Source organism: Cimex lectularius, unplaced genomic scaffold (genome assembly GCF_000648675.2).
Source record: "Cimex lectularius strain Harlan isolate CLEC.00 unplaced genomic scaffold, Clec_2.1 scaffold106, whole genome shotgun sequence".
Classification (NCBI taxonomy): Eukaryota; Metazoa; Arthropoda; class Insecta; order Hemiptera; family Cimicidae; genus Cimex; species Cimex lectularius.
In genome coordinates this window covers 1,474,840-1,496,720 of record NW_019392769.1, presented here as the reverse complement: position 1 = coordinate 1,496,720, position 21,881 = coordinate 1,474,840, and the positions used below count along the sequence as shown (strand labels likewise).

Genomic DNA, 21,881 nt, shown 5'->3' with positions numbered 1-21,881 from the left:
TTTGAGCAACTAGGTCGAAAAATATTAGACAAGTGTCTAAAATAGTTCAAGTACTTTTTTCAATATAGTTTTCTGCCTTTGTTGAGCATTTATTTTAAAACTAGGTATATCAGTCTATCTTTCTATTCAAGATGATAAAATAGTAAGTGGGATCGTATTAAATGAGATTATATGTATGAAATGTATCCAAAACCAAAAGGCCCTTCCAGTAAGTAGACCAAAAAACATTTCTTGAAAAAAGCAATCCGTAATAGTTTTAAGCGCCCATTAAATCCCTCAAACATGAATTTTTATAGCAAACAGAAAATATACTTATTTGGACTGGATCAGAAGGGGGAAATTTTCTTCTTCGAGATCCGGGTGTTCCACTTAAAAATACATACCACCTATAGATTTGATCCAATTCACTAATTTCGTGGTCCGCTTGACCAATTAATGCATTACAATTAATTAAGGTTTTTAGATGAGATAAAAAAGTCAATGGCACGAGCGGGATTCGAACCCACGATCTTCGGCTAGATACGCCGCTGCTCTACCACCTGAGCTATCGTGACCTCGATTGAAAAATGGCAAAAAGGAGGGAAAATTCAAAAGGTGGGGTTGAGATGGGAAGTTAGTGTCCGAGTGGTTCGAGGTCACGATAGCTCAGGTGGTAGAGCAGCGGCGTATCTAGCCGAAGATCGTGGGTTCGAATCCCGCTCGTGCCATTGACTTTTTTTATCTCAACTAAAAACCTTAATTAATTGTAATTTGATCCAATGTCCACGGTATTTCAGCCGTTAAAAGGCTGCATTTATCTACTTTTAGCCTACATATAACAATCGCCTTATGTTATTGTAAGTGAGAAAAATGATGAAATCAGCATAATCACCAGCTTTTATTTTATATTTCTGGCTGTAATTTATTTATTTGTGGAGTGCTTTACGTGTAATTCAGAGAGTTCTAAAGCCCACCAAATTTCCGCGGGTTAGAAAAACGACTATTCCTTATTTTTAAAAATGATAATGAACAAAGGTAAAACATCTCATTTGTTTTCAAAAAAATAATAATAATGGTACTTTATTTGTTATAATACAGTAATGTAAAATAAAATAACTACAGAATAAGCACTGTACGGCTTATAAACCTCCGTCTAACATTGGTGGATGAAAACATCGATAAAGCAACAAAAAAATAAAACAATACACAAAAAGTGAAAGAAGGAGAGAAAAAATTAAAGGACATAAAATTAAAGCCAAAAATGCAATAAATAATTAAAAAATTGGGTCGGTTCAGAGTTTAGCCCAATTATTAGTCTAGTACATCTCTAGGGAACTGCGGCAGGTGGAGCATACAAATATACCTTACATAAAAAGAATAATTAATTGAAACAAGTAATTTGGTCAATTAGACCACTAAACGTAAATGGATTAATCAATCAATCAATAATCAATAATAACAAATAATCAATCAATCATCAAAAAAAGTATCACTTCACTAACAACTTCCCATGGTCGCTTCATAAGTCGCTGAGAATCGAATCTTGATTACACATTTGAAAAATGGCAAAAAAGAGGTAAAATTAGAAAGGTTGTAGGTTGACATGCGGAGTTGGTATCCGAGTGGATCGAAGTCACGATAGATCAAGTGGTAGAGCTGCGGCATATTGAGCCGAAGGGCGTCGGTTCGAATCCCGCTCGTAACACTAGCTTTTTCATCTCAACAAAGCCCTTACATAAAAAGGATAATAATTGGAAACAAACAATGTTAATTTAATTATTCGAAAATCGTGAGATGCGTGGTGTGATCTATGTTTCAGAAAAACATTTTCTTTATCGTGCCAACGTTTCGATCTTTATTGAAATCATCTTCAGGGCCTGGGATTTACAAACATTGTTTAAATTTAACAAATCCACTTTTTCCATATCCTACGTGTATTCGTTAAATTTAAACAATGTTTGTAAATTCCAGGCCCTGAAGATGATCTCAATAAAGATCGAAACGTTGGCACGATAAAGAAAATGTTTTTCTGAAACCTACATCACACCAGACCGCATCTCACGATTTTCGAATAATCATCGACTAACGGTCACTAATCACCACACAAATATTAATTTAAATTAAATAATACAACCACAGAAGGGTTCACCACCGACCCTTCCAGCACCCAAGTTTGAGGCCTCCACTTATTTGGGAATTGAATTTACTATTAGGTCTCTGGCACCTTGATTCAACCGTGTCCGGAGCACACCTTCCCCAGTACCCAGAATCCTTCGGGGAGCCACTGTAGGTTGCTGGAGAGGGGCAACCGCCACATTGATATGGATAGCTTGGTGTCACAGTCTTCCTGTTGATATCCTCAAACTTGGCATGGTAGAGATCAGCACAGACCTACAGATATATCTAAATATGTAGAGTTATGCTTTCAGTGGGATTTATATTTATAATTTAGTACTAAAACAGACCAAATTCTGTTAATTCCCATCGTATTGTTAGCTGCAGACAACTGCTTCAAATTATACTGGAAGGAGAACCGGTAATCCTTTGAATTTATGTGAACCTTTTCGTCAGTTGCACAATTTATTGATCTAATTATGATGTTTTAATTTGGAGTTTTCCTGTTAGATGTACCCGACCGACTTGTTCCATTGTCCGCCCGGAATGCCGAAATCCTTCGGAAATATTGGGCAACACGAGAAATAAAAACATGCCGGCTTTAAAATTCGCCCTTTTATACGGATCGTTGTGAAAAGTTGATTAGGCCCACTTTCACTCCTTTAAAACTGACATCCGGAAAGGAGAGTAGGCGGGTCCCGCGACTCCCCCATTTGGAAATGACTTGGCCTAACTCTGTTACCGAGTTGTAAGTTTGCACCTGAGTGTATATAATCTGGCGTGTGTGCGAGCGTGGAGCCGTGCCTCGAGTAACTAAGTTTACCAGGAGTTGGTCGAGTTATGACAACGCCGTAGGACCGAGTTAACACAATCAGCAACACAACCCCCACCCCCGAGCCCTTTCACATGAGAGCACACTAACGCTAACTAATCTTCTTATATATAAGGGGTAATTCGGATTAGACGACTTGAAAACTTATTTACCCTCGCTTGAATGACTTGTACTTCTAGAAAATATTCTTTTCAATATTGTTATTAAAAATTAAACATTCCAGAATCAGAATAATCAATAATGAGAACAGTAAAACAAAATTATTTCAATACACACACACACACACACAATTGTTGTAATAATAATACTTTATTGCAAACAAGAAAAGTTACAAACATTACATAATATATAATTTAAAGTAAAATTACGGCATGGAGGGTCCGTCTGCCGGAGGTCGATTTTCATTTGACTTAAATTTTTGGTCGACTCAGAGAAAAAAGTGCAAAAGAAAAAAAAATTGATCCTTAAATAAATATTACAATTGATAATTTAATTTTTAATAATTACATTAATTACTAACATACATTATAAACAATAATTTTTGTTCTTTGTTTATTTTACAACAAGTATAGATATATAAATTATTTGGGCCAGCAATTTAGAATGACAAGGCTTTAAAATATTCAAAAATTAAATTCTAATATTAACTCTTGGCGATAGTGCCAGGCGTGGCGAGCATATTTGATTAAATTTTTGTAATCATTAAGCAGTAAGTCAATAACCTGTGTCACATTCAATTTAGCAAAATTTAGATGCAGAAGCCGAATCTCCGATAGGATAATGCATTTTGCAATAAAATGCACTATGTCTTCTTTAACCTGGTCATTGCATAATGAACAAATTACATTTTCTCTAGCCCGAAAAGGTGCACCATTGAGATAAAGGAGGTCCCCTCTGATTTTGAATAACCACCTTAACTCGACCAATGACAAACCTTTAGACCTGTCCTTAGATAGGTTAAACATAAAAATCTTCTTGGTAAAGTTCCTCATTGAATAAAAAGCGCGAGGTTGATCTGACTTGTTCACGAAGTTCTTAACTGAAATTGACAAGTTTTGTTATAATTTCCTTAAACTGCAAAGGCCACTCATTCAAGTTATTTATAGAAAATGATGAGAGGATAGATCCCTACACATGCTTTCCAACGTTCAAACCACAACGCACCACGACTAACGACTTCCAGGGCTACTATTTTGGAAAGACGGTAATCAGGATGTTTCAAGAGTTTAAAGATGTAATTAAAATGAAGTTTGAAGGTATATAAAAATAACGGGTCAACTTTAGTCTCTAAATAAATCATAAAATTCGGGGTAGTTTTGGGAAGGGCAAATAACTTTCTAGTGAAAAAACGTTGAGTTTTTCAAGCTGTTCAAAGTGTTCATAGCCCCAGACTTGTGAGGCGTAACATATATCGAGCGGCAAACTGAGTGGAACAGTCTGAATTTCACTGGAAGGGAAATAAAATTTTGGGAAATTAAGTCGTGCCACATACAGTTCAGAGACCGTTTCGCTGTAGACACTTTATTGTTGATATGATAATTGAAAGACAGACGAGGGGATAGTGTTACACCGAGATATTTATATTCCTTAACAATTTCAATTTTTGTGATATCGAAAAAAAATCGATCTTTAGTAGCCAGCCTTCCACCCCTCCTAAATACCATGATCTTCGATTTACTTAGATTAACCGATAAATTACATTGAAGACAGTAGGATTCCAAAAGTTTTATATTCCTTCGGAGACTGGCTGCGTTGTCGGCGATGAGAACAATATCGTCAGCGTACATTAGAACTTTAATCAATATGGCCGATTCTGATACCAGAATCTAAAGCAGCTGGCAGGTCATCTAAAAATAATGACAACAGAAGTGGACTCAGCACACAGCCTTGCCTTACCCCCGAGTTCACATGAAACCACTCCGAAATACCTTCTTTTCCACGTACTGCAGACTGAGAACCTGCATATAGATACCTTATAACGTTTATGAATTTGTGTAGAGATTAGTGACCGTTAATCGATAGTTGTTCAGATATCGTGAGATGCGGTCGGGTGTGATGTAGGTTTCAGAAAAACATTTTCTTTATCGTGCCAATGTATTTGTTAAATGTAAACATTGTTTGTAAATCCCAGGCCCTGAAGATGATCTCAATAAAAGATCGAAACGTTGGCACGATAAAGAAAATGCTTTTCTGAAACCTACATTACACCCGACCGCATCTCACGATATCTGAATAACTATTTATGAATTTGGTTGATACACCAATATTAAAAAGTTTTAAAACGCGCTTTTCCGTCCACTCGGTCAAACGCTGCCCGAAAATCTACAAAGAAGCAATATTTCTTCTTACCTCTTTCAAGGAAACGGAGTTTAATAATATTTATCAACACAAAGAGATTGTCAACAGAACAATAGGTTCGTCTAAACCTGTTTGAAATTCAGACAATAAATGATTATTAGATATGTAATTGTAAAATTATTAAGGATAATGTAATTGTTGCATTTATTTTGTGATTTATTGTCAATATCTGCGGGGGTGACCTGTAATTTGGTTACTTCCGATTATCCTGGTCAGCCTGCCCTCGCTGAATTAACCATAATGACCCGGTATTTCACCGTGGTCAGTGTAAACTTGCTACTTCTTTTATTACTTAAATTGGTATAAAATCATTTTTAAAATTGAGTTAATTTTATTTTTATTATATACACTAAACAATTTGAGTCTTAAATAAATAAATAATAAAAATAAAGGAATTTTACAAATCAGACGTTGCAAACTATCATTTTGCCACTCTGTGTTTATATGTTGACGACACAACTTCTGACCGTGGTCAACCAGATTTTGACAGGTCAAAAACACGAAATCAACTTGCGGGCGACCAAATTAGTTGAATTGAAAAACTACAATATACAATTATTTATTAATTATAGTCGTTATTGCCCCCCCCCCATAAAAGATATATTTTTTGGGGAAAATCAATCAAAAATTAAATCCCATTGTCAGTTGACGAGAAATGACCTGAGATGCGATCAAGTGTGTTTATGGGTGAATGTGTTTTTTTATCAAGTTAACTTAATTTTAAGTTTATTTCAAACATGGAATTACATATTAATACTAATCCGTCTTATTCAAATTTGTTGGATCATGTCAGGCATGTTATTTTTTAAATAATAAAGTAAAAACAAAATTTATTAATATTTATTTGGAAGTTCGGGAATTTACATTTACTCGGGAATTTTCCCATCATCAGCAATATATATTATTTATAGAAATATTTAAGAATAACAAAAATGGGGCGTCGGTGGCCGCAACGGTTTAGGCGTTGACACGGCGCTCATCACTGTAAAGTAAAGGTCCCGGGTTCGAATCCAGCGGCCCTGCATTCGAACCCGACATACATACTTACAAATGAACAATCAAAATGAGTGAATCAAAAACACCGGCACCCTGAGGGTTTATATGACCTCTGCTGTTGCGAACCCTCTTAAAAAAACATTAATATTCTATTTTACGTCCATTTATTAAAAGCTTACCTTATATAATATTAGATTAATAATTTAATATATCCATATTGTAAACTGCTCAAAAGTGAATAGGACATTTATAATTTAATCTTATTCTATTAATATTAAATAAAATAACCTATATATATTCTTCTTAGTTGGGTTAAACAAAATAGAAAATACAAACTAAAAACAAACAAATGTTTACCTTAATTTTTAATGACCGTTTTATTAAGAATGGTTAACATGAAGATTGTTAACATGTTGTAAACATACAATTTCCTTGTCTTTTCTCCATTTTAATCCAGTTGTATTCTCTTTAACCATGGAAAGACACCATCTTGAACCAGAAATTCGCAATATTATTGTGAGAATGATTCATCGAGGTCACCGAAAGTGGATGTCGCAGAGGCAGTTGGCATTTCTCAGAACGTCGTGGTGGATCTCAGCACATTACGACCCTAAGGGAGGACAGAAATATTGTCATTGCTGCAAGACGAACTCTTTCCATAGTGCCGGCCAGATCATAAATGAAGTACAAGATGTTTTGACAAGGCCTTAATGGACACAAATGATTCGTAATCATAGCAGCAGCCGCCATCAGTAACTCACGAGATCATGGTGCAGCGAGCGCCTAGGAGAAACACCAATTGGAATGCTGTTATTTTTACTATCAGTCGCTTTTTTGTCTGTATAGTGATAGCAAGCAGTACAGTCTAAGCTTGGATTAACACTGGACTCTACAGTTAACGGCAACCTCACCACAGTCCGTTATGTCCAAGAAATTATCGAGGATTATTATCCCTCAAACCAAGGATCTCATTTGCAGTGAGTTTCGATTTCCGGATGACAATGCCTTACCTCATAGAGGCAGAGTTGTTCATTAATGTTTAGAAAACCTGGGAATTTCCCATTTCTCTTCTTTTCTCCCTTTTTCTTCTTATTGCGCACATGTCGGATGCGTTGCACAGTAGGCTTTTCGATCACCATCCCATTTGATCTGCAACACCTGAGTGCACCGTTGCAACATCTATGGAGTGAAATTCCTAATGAAATCAGAGACAACCTTATTAACAGTATGCCTAACAAGTACTCAGAGGTTTTACCTAACAGAGGACATACACGGTTTTAATTGTTAGAAAAAAATATTATGCCCAATAAAAAAATTACGGAATTAAAACCTTTTATTTTTCACATTTTCTTAATTATATTTTCCTTCAGTAAAAATATAATAATTATAAAAGTGCTAGGGAAAGCCAATACTACAAAATGGGCAATATCGCTATTAATTTTTGAGCAGTTTATTTTAAAAGATATGACAATCGTGCATCTAACCTTGAGCAGTGGCAATATCGTAATCAAGAAGTTCTACTGAAATGCGATTATTGCTAGTTGAAAACTATAACAATCATGGATCTAATTTAATAATTTTTGTATTATTTCTAAGCAATATTTTTAAAAAAATTACTTGCCGACAGTCCGCATGGCCAAGATGTAAGAAGGTTATCTGTTGGTTTTTAAATGCAGTTTTGTCAAAACGATTTATTTATGTTAATTTATTTTTAGAAATCTAATTTTTTTGTTTTTTTAAAGATAGTTCCTTTTCACAGTAAGTTGTTTTTCAACGAAACGAATTTCGAGCTTTTAGCTCATCATCAGGTTGAAGGATTCTACAACCTGATGATGAGCTAAAAGCTCGAAATCCGGATCGGTGGAAAACAACTCACTGAACTATCTTTTTAAAAAGGATTGAACACCGCACTCATTCCACCATTCATCATTTCAATCTAATTGTTTGGTTTATTTTTACTATTTTTATCTTATATATTTTTTATTAGAATTTTAATTTATTTTAGATTTTCAAAAATTGAATTTTTAAAATTTGAAATATATTTTAATTAACTTTAATTTTGTGTTGAGCTAAGTTAGATAGATAGATAGATATAATAATTCAGGGTATGGTATACTGCGCCCTTTAAGAGCTATTGTATCCCCTGTGCTCTGCCTAAAGCACATCGGTGAGTCCTATTTCATCAAGAAACTTGATTAATAGGCCCGGTTTCAGTGGTTGTAGTTCTTCTATGGTCACATTGTACATCCCAAAACACTTCCTCCTGCGGGCTAGTGTAGCTCCGCAGTTTGTTAGTAAGTGTGTTGGTGTCTCTTCTGCTTCTTTGCAGAATCTACATGTGCCATCTTGGATTATTCCAATTTTCTTTAGATGTCCATTCAATCTACAGTGTCCTGTCAGGAATCCTGTTAGGATTCGCAGTCTATTCCTGCTTCCTTTGACACATTCTGTGATTTCTTTCTTGCCAAAATTGGTTAGAAGATTCTTGGATTGTCTATGTCCAGTAAGTGAATTCCAAAGTTCGCTCATTTTTTTTTTTTTGTCCTTCTGTCTGAGGTATTCGTTAATAGTGTGTATTCCTATTCCACAGAAGGGTTCGGGTCCTATTAGCGGTGTGGCAGCCCCTTTTCTTGCAAGGGTGTCCGCTTTCTCGTTGCCTTCTACTCCCATGTGTCCTGGGACCCAGCAGAGGCTGACTTTATTCTGCGAGCCTAATATATTTAATTTGGTTTTGCAGTTCAGCACCATCCTTGAACTAATGGTATTTGAGCTTAGTGCTTTGATGGCTGCTTGGCTATCTGACATGATAGCTATATTCTTGTTTTTGTATCCTCTATTTAGATTGAATTGGATACATCTTTCAATTGCATGAATTTCAGCTTGGAAGATACTGGTGTGCTTTCCCATGGGTTCTGAGTATTTGGTTCCGGGTCCGAACACTCCTGCCCCCGTACCTTCCTGCGTTCTAGATCCATCTGTGTATGTGCCATTTTTGAGGGAGTTATTCCCCTCTCTTTCCCATTCCTTTTTGGTGCCCAGATATATTCGGAATTTATGGTTAAATTCAAATCTCCTGTTCATGTCGTCTCTTGGAGCCATGAGTGAAGGATGGTTTTTCCACAGTTTGTTTCTGTCTCTCCATGAGCTAAGTTACTAAAATATTTATTTTTTTATTTATTTAAATAAATTAAATTTGATGGACCTTCCTGTACGACAGGAATTACTTTATTTTTACTTACTTATATTGGGATATGAAAGTGTTTGAGACACAAATTACAACTAATAATTACAACCTTTGTATTTTTTTATTACCGTGTATTTAATTATTAAGAAAAACTTATTTTATACAAATTATATTTACATTATTTACATATTATACAATAACATCTGGCAGCTTTGTATACATAAGACCTTGAATACGAGATAAAATATAAATTCGCTGTCATCCGCACTGCAATAAACTCGAAGAAGTAGAGGAAATACCTGAAAATAAGAATTTTAAAAGATTAGAATGAATGCATACATTATAAACTATAAATTTAGTTATGTGTAGTATATGATTATGGGCGTGTTATAAACATAAAAATCTATAACGTTTTGGTCGACTGAAGAGTGTCAATAAATGCAAAATCAATAAGACTAAGTTTGTCAAAAAGTCATATTTGGGACTGGTGTTTTCTGTAATGAATAATTTATTAAATATGTTTCAGGTCATTGTTCTTGTTGCCCGGACGATTCGAGGAACGGTTCCAGCTCGAACGGCAGCGGCTCGTCCACAGCAGCGGGTCACAGTTCTGCTGCTGAACTCCGGAGAAAGGCACAAGAGCACTCAGCAGCCCTGCTCCATTCCTTGGCGACCTTTCACCATTCGCTGCCCCTTCTCCCGTCGCTCTCGTCGCTTCACGCCGCCCTCAAAGGGACGCCGCCCCCGCCGACGCACCTCCCGCCCCCGTTGCCGCCGCATTCCGCACCCTCCTCTTCCGAATAGGAACCATCCAAAGGAATAATTGATGACAAGCACTTCTCAACGGCTGAGAGTGTAAAATACGAGTGTTCAACAGGATTTATTTAACACTGTTTGTGGCGGAGAAATGGCATTTTTACGTTTAAACCGAACTGTATTTAATCTCGACTAGAAAATAAACGGCCTCGATGAAAATTAGGAAATCAACAGAATGAGTTCTTCTCGAGGGGTTTTAGTAGCGTCTTTTTTTTATATCGAGGTTTTCCGATCTAATGCTTTGCAGCATTGTTCTAAAACAACAACAAATGCCTAAAAAACCGCCACCTTTGCCGAAGCGAATCAAAATGTAATTAAAAATAAAATAATTTATCTATTATATATTACCGTGCGCAGTTGGCTGTGATATACAAATTCTTGCAAAAAAAATCGAAACCGAAGTGTTAAAAAAATGGACTTTCTTCAAATTTTAGTACTTATGCTAGTTGAAATATCAAATTTCAATACAGAGTCTGTATATCAAACAATTCACCGTGGTAAAGCAGATTTCACTAAATAATTAAGTCTTTCCAGTCAACACTCTCTAGAAAATACCCCAAAAAAAATCTTTAGCCACTGCCGGATTTGCCGTAGATCTAGTTATAGAAACGTAGGTATAAAAATAAAAATAATCGAGTGCAATGTAGTCTATGCTTAAATCAAATCCCAAAAGGAGCCGACATGCGAAGGAAAATAATTTAAAAAAAAACATTATGTATAAATTGCCAAAGAATGTATATAGATGTTATAAAGGTAGAATAATTATATACGCCTAGGGACAATATGCGAGACCAATTAAATCTTGTATCTGTATTAAAAATACGATATATATATAAATAATGAAAATAAAAAGAAATTTAAAGACTGTTAGCGTTTTATTACAACCTCAATAAAACTTATATGGTGTTTTTACTTAACACCTGAGAAAATAAGTAACAAGAGAAATATATACCCTTCCAGAAAGGTTGCTTTTAATTTTAATTTTAATGCTATTTTATTACAGTGTATTCGCAAACGTGAATAATATATTTCAACATTATACAAAATAAATTTACTATGTATGATTCCAACTGTTTTATAATTCTATGTACGTACTAAAAAGTGGACAAAACAAAAACATAGTTTTTGTAAAGTTGAGGAGAAAATGGAGCAAGGGATAAAGGTAATTAGTTCCAAAAATGGCTTCTTTACGAAAAGTTCTTTATAATGTAAGATTCCAATTGTTTTATGATAGTATATAATAAAAAGTGAACAAAACTAAAAGGATGCCTTTTAAAAAAAGAGAAAAATCGACCTAGAAAAAAGGTAATTGGTTCCAACAATGACCATTTCCAAGAAGTAGATTACAAAGTAAGATTCCAATTGTTTTATGATAGTATATAATAAAAAGTGAACAAAACTAAAAGGGTGCTTTTGGAGAAAAAATGGAACTAGAAAAAAGACAATTGGTTCAAATAATGGCCTTTTCCAAGAAGTAGCTGACAACGTAAGAATCAAATTGTTTTAAGACAAAATAACACATAATAAAAAGTGAGCGTAAAAGGATACCTTTGAAAAGAAAAATCGAACTAGATTAAAAGGGAACTGGTTCAAATAATGGCTATTTTTCGAGAATATAACTTAAAATTCAAATTGCTTTATGATAGTACATAATAGAAAGGATCAAAACTAAAAGGATACATTTTTTGAAGAAATGAAACTAGATAAAAATTAATTAGTTCCAACAATAAACTCTCTCATCTTTCATTAAATTTTCAAGATTAATGAACTAAACTTATAGGAACGAATAGGCAAACAAAAGTAAAGAAAAGTAGCTTACGACTGAACATTCCACTTGTTTTATGACAGTATAAAGTGGAGAAAAAAGCATGTAAAAGGTGTTATATTTAGTTGCTGGGCAAAAGCTATTCAAAAATGGAATGAGAGGAAAAAAGTTATTAGCTTACAAAACAAATTTGTAAGGTTAAATTCCAATTGTGTATGAAAGTATATAACAAAAAGTGAACAAAACTAAAACCATATTTTCGTGAAAAAGTGGAATTTGATTTTTGAAAAGTTATTAGCTCTAATTACCTCTCCCCGAAGAGAAACTTTGAACCTAATTTCCCAAATCCAAACACGTTTTATTACCGTAGCAGAAGACTGTTAACGAAACTTCAAAGATTGTAATAGACCAACAAATACACAAACGAAAACAAAATTTAATAAGTAAAATAGTAAAACTTTGCGATTACGAAAAAATTATGAAAAGACTGTGAACAACATTCCTACAGGCTAGCGTTCTTAACTAAAAATACCAACAAAAATGTAAATATATCATTTAATTTGGATACTAGGGCAAAAGTGAGCCTGATAAATTGGCGAAGCACAGTTCGATGAGACCCATTGGCGTCATAGAAATCGTTGATCCATCTGACAAGGGGGTTAAAAATAAGCTCTTGGGTCAATGATAATCTACCGCAGAACACAGTCATGCGAAATAACCAAACAACTATCCCAGAAACTAAGAATAGAACTAGAATGGTACCGCTGACTGGACAGTGCAGACTCTGGAGTCAAGATGATCATTATAGAAAGACTGGACAGTGCAGACTCTAGAGGCATATGTTTTGGATCAGCAGAAACAAGTCTGTGCAGATGCAGATTGAGGCGAAGACCTTTTCTGTATCCAGATTAAGATTGCTAGTCCTAAGAGTGGGAAGCCCAAGGACCGAAAGACACACACATGGTACCCGTTAGTTAACAAAGTTTTAGAATCAGGTTAAGAGCCTTAGATTTATTCGATTTACTAAAAAAAATTCTAAATAACAATAAAAACTAATAGTAATAAAGGTAATTACCTAGTTACTCGTTAGAGAAGATCCGACATGTATACGTTCTTCCTGACGGCGTTGTTGTATCCTTCTTTGAAGTGAAACCAAATGTCACTTTTGACAATATCATCCGTTCCGGCTAAAATTGACAAAAACAAAAGTAAAATATTAACGTTCTGTAAAATCAAAATGAAAATATAATTTTTAACACAATTTTCAAGCATTTAAAGAGTGAGCGATGAGAACGCCAGTGTTTATATACCAGAAGTAAATAAAAAATAAACTAATTTGACGTCTACTTCTGAAAAAGGGAATGCTAAGGTCTCGGTATTGTATGAAGATTGATAAAATGAAAAAAAAAAATTTGGCCTTTTGTTTGTACCTGTTTGACCTCTAAATTTCGATACCACAAGTCAAGTTATGGAATCATGGTGTATCAACCTTTATTAGTTTATTTGAATGTTGGATCCTCTAGACAGTAGTGGTGACGATAGTGTGTAACGTTTTAGTTTTCGTTTTAGCCCTGTATGTGACTTCCTGTCTTTGGGTAAATCACAAATAAAGTACCTGTTCGGCAGGGGGAAGTAACAGTCCATATTAAAGTAAATAGGTCGTATTGTAATCCGTCTAGCAAGGGACGACCGGTTTGATGTGTCACTGATATGGACTAAACTTTTTTGTTGATTCTGCACTCCAAAATATCGAACCCAACTTTCCTAAAAACAACCTAATCGGAAAATTGTATCTTCATCTTGAAACTTTACCTCTGTAAAAATTGGAACTAAAATTAGTCTAAAATAGAATGTTCTTCTGACATTCTATCCTCCCAAAATCTTCTCTGCGAAAGAAAACGTATCCACCATTTCCTGGTATCACCAAAAAAAATTTTAACATTGAAATTTTACGTTTTTCAATATTTTTATTTCGATTGCAATAAAAACTATAATAAAGGCTATCAAAGTTTGACAGTAATCACAAAATTTCTAAAACCCAAATATTTTCCAGGTAAACCAGGTCATAAAAAAATTTTGTTCTTGAAACTATTCTAAAATTTCGTTTTATCACCTCTAGAGACCCCTAACTGTAAATTTTTGTTTAAAATTAAATTTACTGAAGTTTTATGACGTCGTTATCTGAATATCTGATTGAGACGGCTGTAAATCAAAAACGGCTACACAGATTTTAATGTCAAACATACCATTTGAAAGAACAGGAACGTAGCTTTTTAAAGACACGTGTGCCATAAAAATATATGAATGATTTCTATAAGAAAATACACAAAATAATAAAATATTTTTGTAAGAAATTAACATCGTATTTTAAAGGAAAATTATAGTCCGATTTTCTTTAAAACGAATTATTAACCATGAAAATCTCCTAGCTTGCTTTATAAGGGTTTTATGACGCTAGAATCACGACAATGATGTCATATCCAATTTTTGACCATTTTCTGGCCAACTTTGTTTACTGAATGTTTATTAAAATATGCAAAAAAGGATTATTTGAGGGTTTATCTTTTTAAATCATACCAAATTAGAATATTTTGCGTCATAGAACATTTTTGTTTTTATCTTAACCAACAATGAAATTAACACAGCAAAAATAATATTTTTTTAATCTCTAAATAACGATTTATGATCATATAATTGCGAATGAAATTTGTAAACAAATTTTGTAAAAAGCTTCGTTACTATGGTTTTTGTCACCCTTTCTCTGCCGGCTTCCTTCTAGCGGAAGTGGAATTAGAGAGTAGAGGGAGTAGAGTAAAATATTAAGAAAAAAGGAAGAAATTTAATTTAAATATTGATAAACCCTCCACCAATTAACAAACAATATTAGCTAAATGAAAATTATTTCTTTCGCCTGCTTTAAATTTTATTCTCCAAATCTCATTAACACGGTTTACGGACAGTTTCACGGATCAAGCGCACCTGACTTCGCCCGCCCACACTTAAAACTTCCGGAATCTTTCCGGTTGGAAAGGGTTTTGACATCCCCCTTGACTCGCGGTCTACCCAGGATCGTGACAACTGTGAGTAGTGATAGGCTCAACTTTGTCATGTGTTTATATATGTACATCGTGCACAAATTTGAGCTTATATAAATCAGTCACCACTCTGGATCAATCACTCACGAGGCTTTTGAGCTTAACAGTACACTTGGTGAGTTATCGAAACATACAAATAAAAAAAAAGAATGCAGGTCCGAGTAATTTTAGATAAATAAAATAAATCCCCAACCATGTATTTTTTAAAATTAACACAATTAACATAATTATTCATTTTAAGTGGGGTTTTAAAGATAATTTTGTAAATAATTTAGAAACAGAAAATTAAGTAACATTAAAAGGAAAGAAGTGTTTATTCAATAATTATCAGATATTTATGAATTTTACATGACGACCTTAGAATAGGCTAAACCCGTACAGCGTCTGTGTCATGCCGAACTGTTGGTCCGTTTTATTTATTGTTTTAATTATTTTATTTGTACCCTTACTTGGTAGTACATTGATCTCAAAACCAATTTTTCACACTATCTCAACACTAATGCTAATGCCAGCGCTGCGCGCGGAGACACATACCAAGAGTAATCAGCAAATGCTGGCACTCAATGTGAAGGGTTAAAGGGCAAAGGAGGTTTCGAGGCCGTTGTCGATTATGGCGACAAGGGTGGGAATGTGTAGACAGGGTTCGAGCAGTAGGGTTAGGATTAATCGAGAGGTTAGGGTGAAACATTTAGAGTTGGGAATGGATAAGTACGTTTACAATAGGAATTCGAGGTCGATAGTGAGGTTAGAGCCCTAGTAGGGAGGTTTGACGATTTGTCTGAGGACTTTTGATTGGATGCGCTGGATGTTGGATGGCTTGGCAGAACACCACAGTTATGTGTTATGTCTAAACCCGGGAACACACTTACCCGATGCTACCCGACGCCTTGGCACGTTTTGGTAGGGTGTGCGCATCTATCCGACGCAAGCACACGTCGCGTACAGTCCACAGCGTTTATCACAATAATCACTATCACAATTGTATCACAAAACTTTGTAATAAATTGATAGCTAAATTTTATGTTAGCACAACCATCTAATAAATTGTTTGTTAAACTTAATTGTTTTAAATAAAGTTACTCCTAACCATGATAACTAAACAATGTTTATAAAAACTTATGAATTTGGTTTACATTAAAATAACATGTTGTAATTAATATAACGACAAACTTACATGTACTTAGTTTGGAATAAACTACAAAAAATATGAGTGTCCTGTTCTGATGCTACCCGACGATAATGGTGCAATTTTACGAGCAAAACTATGAAATAAATTGTTCCAATTTTAGTATATGTACCGCCGAAGCGAATACAACAAATTGTTAGTAAAATTCATTATATCAAAAAATCGTATTCCGGTGTTTTGATTAATTTTCTACCAAACCATTAAAATTATTTTTTTAAATAAAAACTAATTAATCACAGTTAATTTGGTTTATATTAAAATTAGTATGTTGTAATTAATATATCGACAGTAATACATGTAGTTTGAATAAAAATATGAGTGTCCGGTTCTTTTGTCTTCGACAGTACTCGATGCGACCCGACGAAAATCTGGACAGTGGGGATCGCAGAGCGTCGGGTAGGTTCGCGTGGCATAGCATCGGGTAGATGTGCAGGGGGTAATGCAACCTTATGGAAAATCGGAGTTTGGATTTGCGTCGGGTAGCATCGGGTAGATGTGCACGGGGGTAATGCAACCTTATGGAAAATCGGAGTTTGGATATGCGTCGGGTAGCGTCGCATGGCGTAGCATCGGGTAAGTGTGTTCCTGGCTTAAAGTGGTCGCAGTGAAGTCTTATATAAGGTTAGTTTAGTGTTGACGGTCAAGACGGATTTCGGTCCTAGAAGTATTTTCAGGTTGTCCACATCTTGTTATAAAGCTGCGTACACACTAAGTAAATTTCAGCCAACGCCTCGCTGCTGGCGGTAACTTTAAAAGATTTGACGTTGGGTTGGCCTAAAGACCTCCTCTTAATGTAGAAGCCAGCTCGAACATTCGTTGGTTCAATCATCTTGTGCTGAAAAACGCTGCAACATGAAGTGGAATAATAAGACTGCAATAAAACAGATCGGACTTTATCGTGAACGGCAATGTTTATGGGACCCCACGAACTGTACATAAAAAAACAAATTGAAAAGAATAGACGCTTGGAGGGAAATAAGTGAGTTTTTAGAGGGTAGTGTGAACAAGAAAACTGAATCTTTATCATATTTTCGCCGTAAAAGATAAAGAGAAAAAAACAAAACTGAAAGTGGTGCTGATGACGTTGACAAATTTTGTTTGTTTTTAGAACAACCTTCCATTCCACCGAATCCCTTGGCCCCCAACCCATTGGTTTGATGAGGATGAGCCAAGGATGGCCAATGAGTTGGGGACCAACGCTCGGCCCAACGTTGGTTGTCTTTCGTTGGCCAAGATTTGCTTAGTGTGTACACACCTTTAAGGTGTATCCTAAGTCTTGTGTGAGGATTTCAGGCCAGTCTGCTGTCTAGTTATCAGTCATAAGTGTGACTTGAATGAACAACTCTTTGTGGAGGGCAAGGCTGTTTTGAATATCCTAATCCCTGAGAATGCAGCCCTTTTTGTTCTGCTTCTCCGATTAAGTCGATTTATTAAGAATTCCTTTAAGTATTTTTATAATGAACACGTTATTCAAAAAGTGGGAGTATTTATGAAATTACTTATTCTCACTTGTCAACAGAAACCCCTTAGGTTTGTTAGCAAGCAAATGCCAGAAGTTATTTTCACGTTGATTAGTGCAGTACAATAATATTACATATGTCCAACAGTGTAAAAATATTCATGTGGATTATTCAGAAAATGATAAAAACTTACATTTGACGTCATAGTTGTGATTCTAGCGTTATAAAACCCTTAGATACCGACTTTCTTGCCAAAGAAGAAAACTCACCATCGCGTTAATGAAGCTTTTTTCAAAATCTAATTTTATTCACGAATAAATGATAATAAATTGTTAATTAGATATTTTAAAAAAAACTTATTTTGGTGTATTAATTTCATTGTAGGTTTAGACAAAAACAAAAATGTTCTATGACGCAAAATATTCTAATTTGGTATAATTTAAAAATTACATTTTATTAGGTTTCGTGGTCCGCTTTACCAAATAAATTCTTTTCGATTAATTAAGGTTTTGGTTGAGTTAAAAAGTCAGTGTCACGAGCGGGATTCGAACCCACGATCTTCGGCTAGATACGCCGCTGCTCTGGCCACTTGAGCTATCGTGACTTCGATCCACTCGGACAATGAACTTCCCTTCTCAACTCCACCGTTTGAATTTTCCCTCCTTTTTGGCAATTTTCAAATGTCGTGTAATCTATTTGATTCTCGGCGACAAATGAAAATGTACTAAGAAAAATTAAGTATACTTCACTAAAAGCTCTCCGTGGTCATTTCATTTTCGCCGAGAGTCAAATGGATTACATTTGAAATTAACGAAACATTTGAAAACATAGAAATCACCACGAGCATCAAAAACATCTAGTCATTAACACAAAGGGCACTCTCAACAAGACACGCAAGGATGGCACAATTACACAGAAGACAAACACTTTGAGCCCTGAAGATGATCTCAATAAAAGATCGAAACGTTGGCACGATAAAGAAAATGTTTTTCTGAAACCTACATCACACCCGACCGCATCTCACGATATCTGAATAAAAATCGATAAATTTAAATTTAAAGAAAAATTTATATTTAGGGGTCTCTAGAGGTGGTAAACCGAAATTTTCTATTACTTTCAGTAGAAAAAAATTTACGACCTAGTTTACTTAAAAAATATTTGGTTTTTAGAAATTTTTTTATAATTGATAAACTTTGATAGCGTTTATTGTATTTTTATTGCAATCTACATAAAAATGATATATTCACTCAGTTGATTTGAGTAAGTAGAACTGCGAAATAAAAGTACTAAAAAACGGAAAGTTTCAACTTTCAAAATTCCTTTTGGCGACACCACAAGAAGTGGAGGATACGTGTCCGATATTTTGGAGTGTAGAATGAACAAAAAAAAAAGTTTAGTCTAAGTCCGTAACGCACCAGCCTGGTCGTTCCCTTGTTAAGCAGATTACAGCACCACCTATTTACTTTAATGGAATGTTACTACCCCTGTCCAACACGTACTTTATTTGGGACTTCACCCAGACAAAAGACTTAGGAATGCACACGTAAGACTAAAACGAACTAACTAAAACGTTACAAACTATTGTTACCACTACTCTCCATAAGATACCATTGTAAGTGTGAATTTTAATTTTTCGCTTTTTGGACCAAACCTCGAGGCGCTGCATATGGTTTTGAAGGTCTCGGAATGCGATGAGATCTTTTTCAGAGGAGAGGATTTTGGGAGGATAGAATGTCAGCAGGATATATCGTGTAAAGGAGAGGTTGAAGAATGCTCCCTTGTGTGACACCAGCTTGGATAGGACAGGTAGAGGATATCTCTGCGTCCTGTCTAAGTAACGGTTTAAGTAAGGGTCTTAGGGGTGTTGGGTGCCCTTCAGCAAGTTGAGAATAGTGAGCAATGCCAAGGAACATAAGGACAACTCTGCTTTTGATCAAGGTAGCATGAAATGACGTCGACAACTCGATGATATTGTGGATTACGGAGTGTTTGAACCTAAATCTAAACTGGTGACTCGGAAGTTTCTTGAGTTTCAAGGATGCGGTACTGACAGGGATGAAGGAATATAACAACAGATTGGTTTAGATTTTTTAAATTATAAGTGAGAAAAGTAAGGGTGAAATCAACAAAAGCCCCACCAACGTTTTATTTTAGATTCTAATTTTAATTATCCGTTCTATTTTATTTTTTAATGAGGGTTCTCAACAGCAGAGGGGTACCGGTGTTTTGGACAAAAAAGCTAAGAAAGCCAGAAGAAGACTAAGAAGGATACCATTGATACATTCTGATATATATATATATATATATATATATATATATAGAGAGAGAGAGAGAGAGAGAGAGAGAGAGAGAGAGAGAGAGAGAGAGAGCAATGCAACATTAGTGATTACATAAGCAAAGTTCTGTACCTAAGATGCATTTATTGTAAAAACGATGAAGTGAAGTTTTACAACGAGACGCTTAGTAAAATAGACAAGAAACAATCTACCTAAGTAATACAAATTTTCTGCCAAAACTCCTAAAAAATGGTGAGGCAACTTAAGAAGAAAGGACGGGCAACAGCACATCAGAATGTATCAATGGTATCCTTCTTAGTCCTGGTAATACTTAGCATTACGAACCATACAGTTAACCTTAATGGTATATGGGGCTCATCAGGGTGGATGAAGACACTATTGTAAAAAAAATATATACACTATATTCGAAACTATTGAGAAAATTGTGCCTTTCCAAAATTTTACGTTTATTTGAGCCTTCTCTAACAGATCTTTGGATTGGACAAAGTTACTTTTTTTGTTATCATCACTAAAAGTGGTATTTTGGTTATCATTATAGTCATTATTGTGACTATTTTAATTTATTATAAAAATACTACAATATAGAAATATTTATTGTAAATGTATAAAAATTGTATTAGTATAATTAATTATGATGAAAATTATAGTGTATGTATGTGTGGTGATTAGTGACCGTAAATCGATAATTATTCAGAAATCGTGAGATGCGGTCTGGTGTGATGTAGGTTTCAGAAAAACATTTTCTTTATCGTGCCAACGTTTCGATCTTTATTGAGATCATCTAAATATGTCGTATTAGATGTATTGACCACATTTCTACTCAAATAATAATACTCTGGACTGATTTTTTTTATCTCAACCAATACATTACTTAAAGATTAATTAATTGAAAAGAATTTATTTGATCAATCGGACCACGAAACCTAATCGACTCTGGATTAAGTTCTTGATAAAAAAGCAAATTGATTTGTTACTGCCAAGATTTCGATCTATTTTAAGGTCATCGTCAGGGCAAAACATAAACTGCATTGAAGACCATCTTTCAAATCTAAATTATGTCAATTTGTAGACATATTTAATATTGTTTTGACCTGATGATGACCTTAAAATAGATCGAAAGCTTGGCAGTAACAACTGAATTTGCTTTTGTATCAAGATCATACCATGATACAGAGTTGTCTGTTTCAAAGTCATCACTAACGTGTGAAAAAAAATATTTGAGAGGTGAAAATTTGAAATTTTTCCAAAATTTGTATTACGGGTGGCAAAAAACGTACAGTAAATTGTTTCTTGCTAAAAAAAATAAATATTAGAGTAGTGAAAAATCAAAGTGGTAACAATAAAGTAGGCAGATATGAAAATGCAAACTTGGAGATTCATCATGTTCCATGCTCAGTTTATTTAACAACCATTCGGCCCTTTAATGAAAATTTACTTGACTACCTGATTGCTTTGTGTAACGAGAGAAAACCCATCTCATCAACCCCATCGCACACAAAGGGGAGATGATTATCAATATCGAAACATTGTTTGTACACGATGACGCCTTGATTATCTCTATTTACGATGCATTATCGCTTTATTGTTATTTATCGTTATTGGCAAATATGAAATTTGCATGGAGTTGATGAAAACCCGGGCACGCTCCCGTCGGTTTTTGCCTTCCTCATAAAAATGCAGAAATAAAATCGTACCACTCGCTTGCAAATAAAATCCGAATATCCCCCTTCGTCCTCGGCTGGGGAAAAAAACGGAATTTGCGTTATAATTAATGCACACTCTCTGTTAGGACCGTAAA

At 34.8% G+C, this 21,881-nt stretch overlaps 2 protein-coding genes and 1 pseudogene across 2 annotated transcripts in view; 2 read left to right on the top strand and 1 right to left on the bottom strand.

Annotated features, from left to right (window-relative positions):
- The window catches only part of LOC106662135 (dorsal root ganglia homeobox protein), a gene marked incomplete at its 5' end in the record, with an annotated part of 92,011 nt that extends 80,979 nt beyond the window's left edge, over nt 1–11,032 (top strand). The window contains one exon of the mRNA XM_024227553.1: nt 9,991–11,032. Within this exon, the coding sequence (XP_024083321.1) occupies nt 9,991–10,268 (278 nt within the window). The remainder of the gene's footprint in view (nt 1–9,990) is intronic.
- On the top strand, nt 7,762–7,880 carry LOC112127151 (annotated as a pseudogene).
- The window catches only part of LOC106662133 (chromosome transmission fidelity protein 18 homolog), a 59,382-nt gene continuing 47,102 nt past the window's right edge, over nt 9,602–21,881 (bottom strand). Inside the window, exons 19-20 of the mRNA XM_014385953.2 lie at nt 13,121–13,232; nt 9,602–9,763 (exon numbers count right to left, since the gene is read on the bottom strand). Of these exons, the coding sequence (XP_014241439.1) occupies nt 13,132–13,232 (101 nt within the window). The 3' untranslated portion in view covers nt 9,602–9,763; nt 13,121–13,131. The remainder of the gene's footprint in view (nt 9,764–13,120; nt 13,233–21,881) is intronic.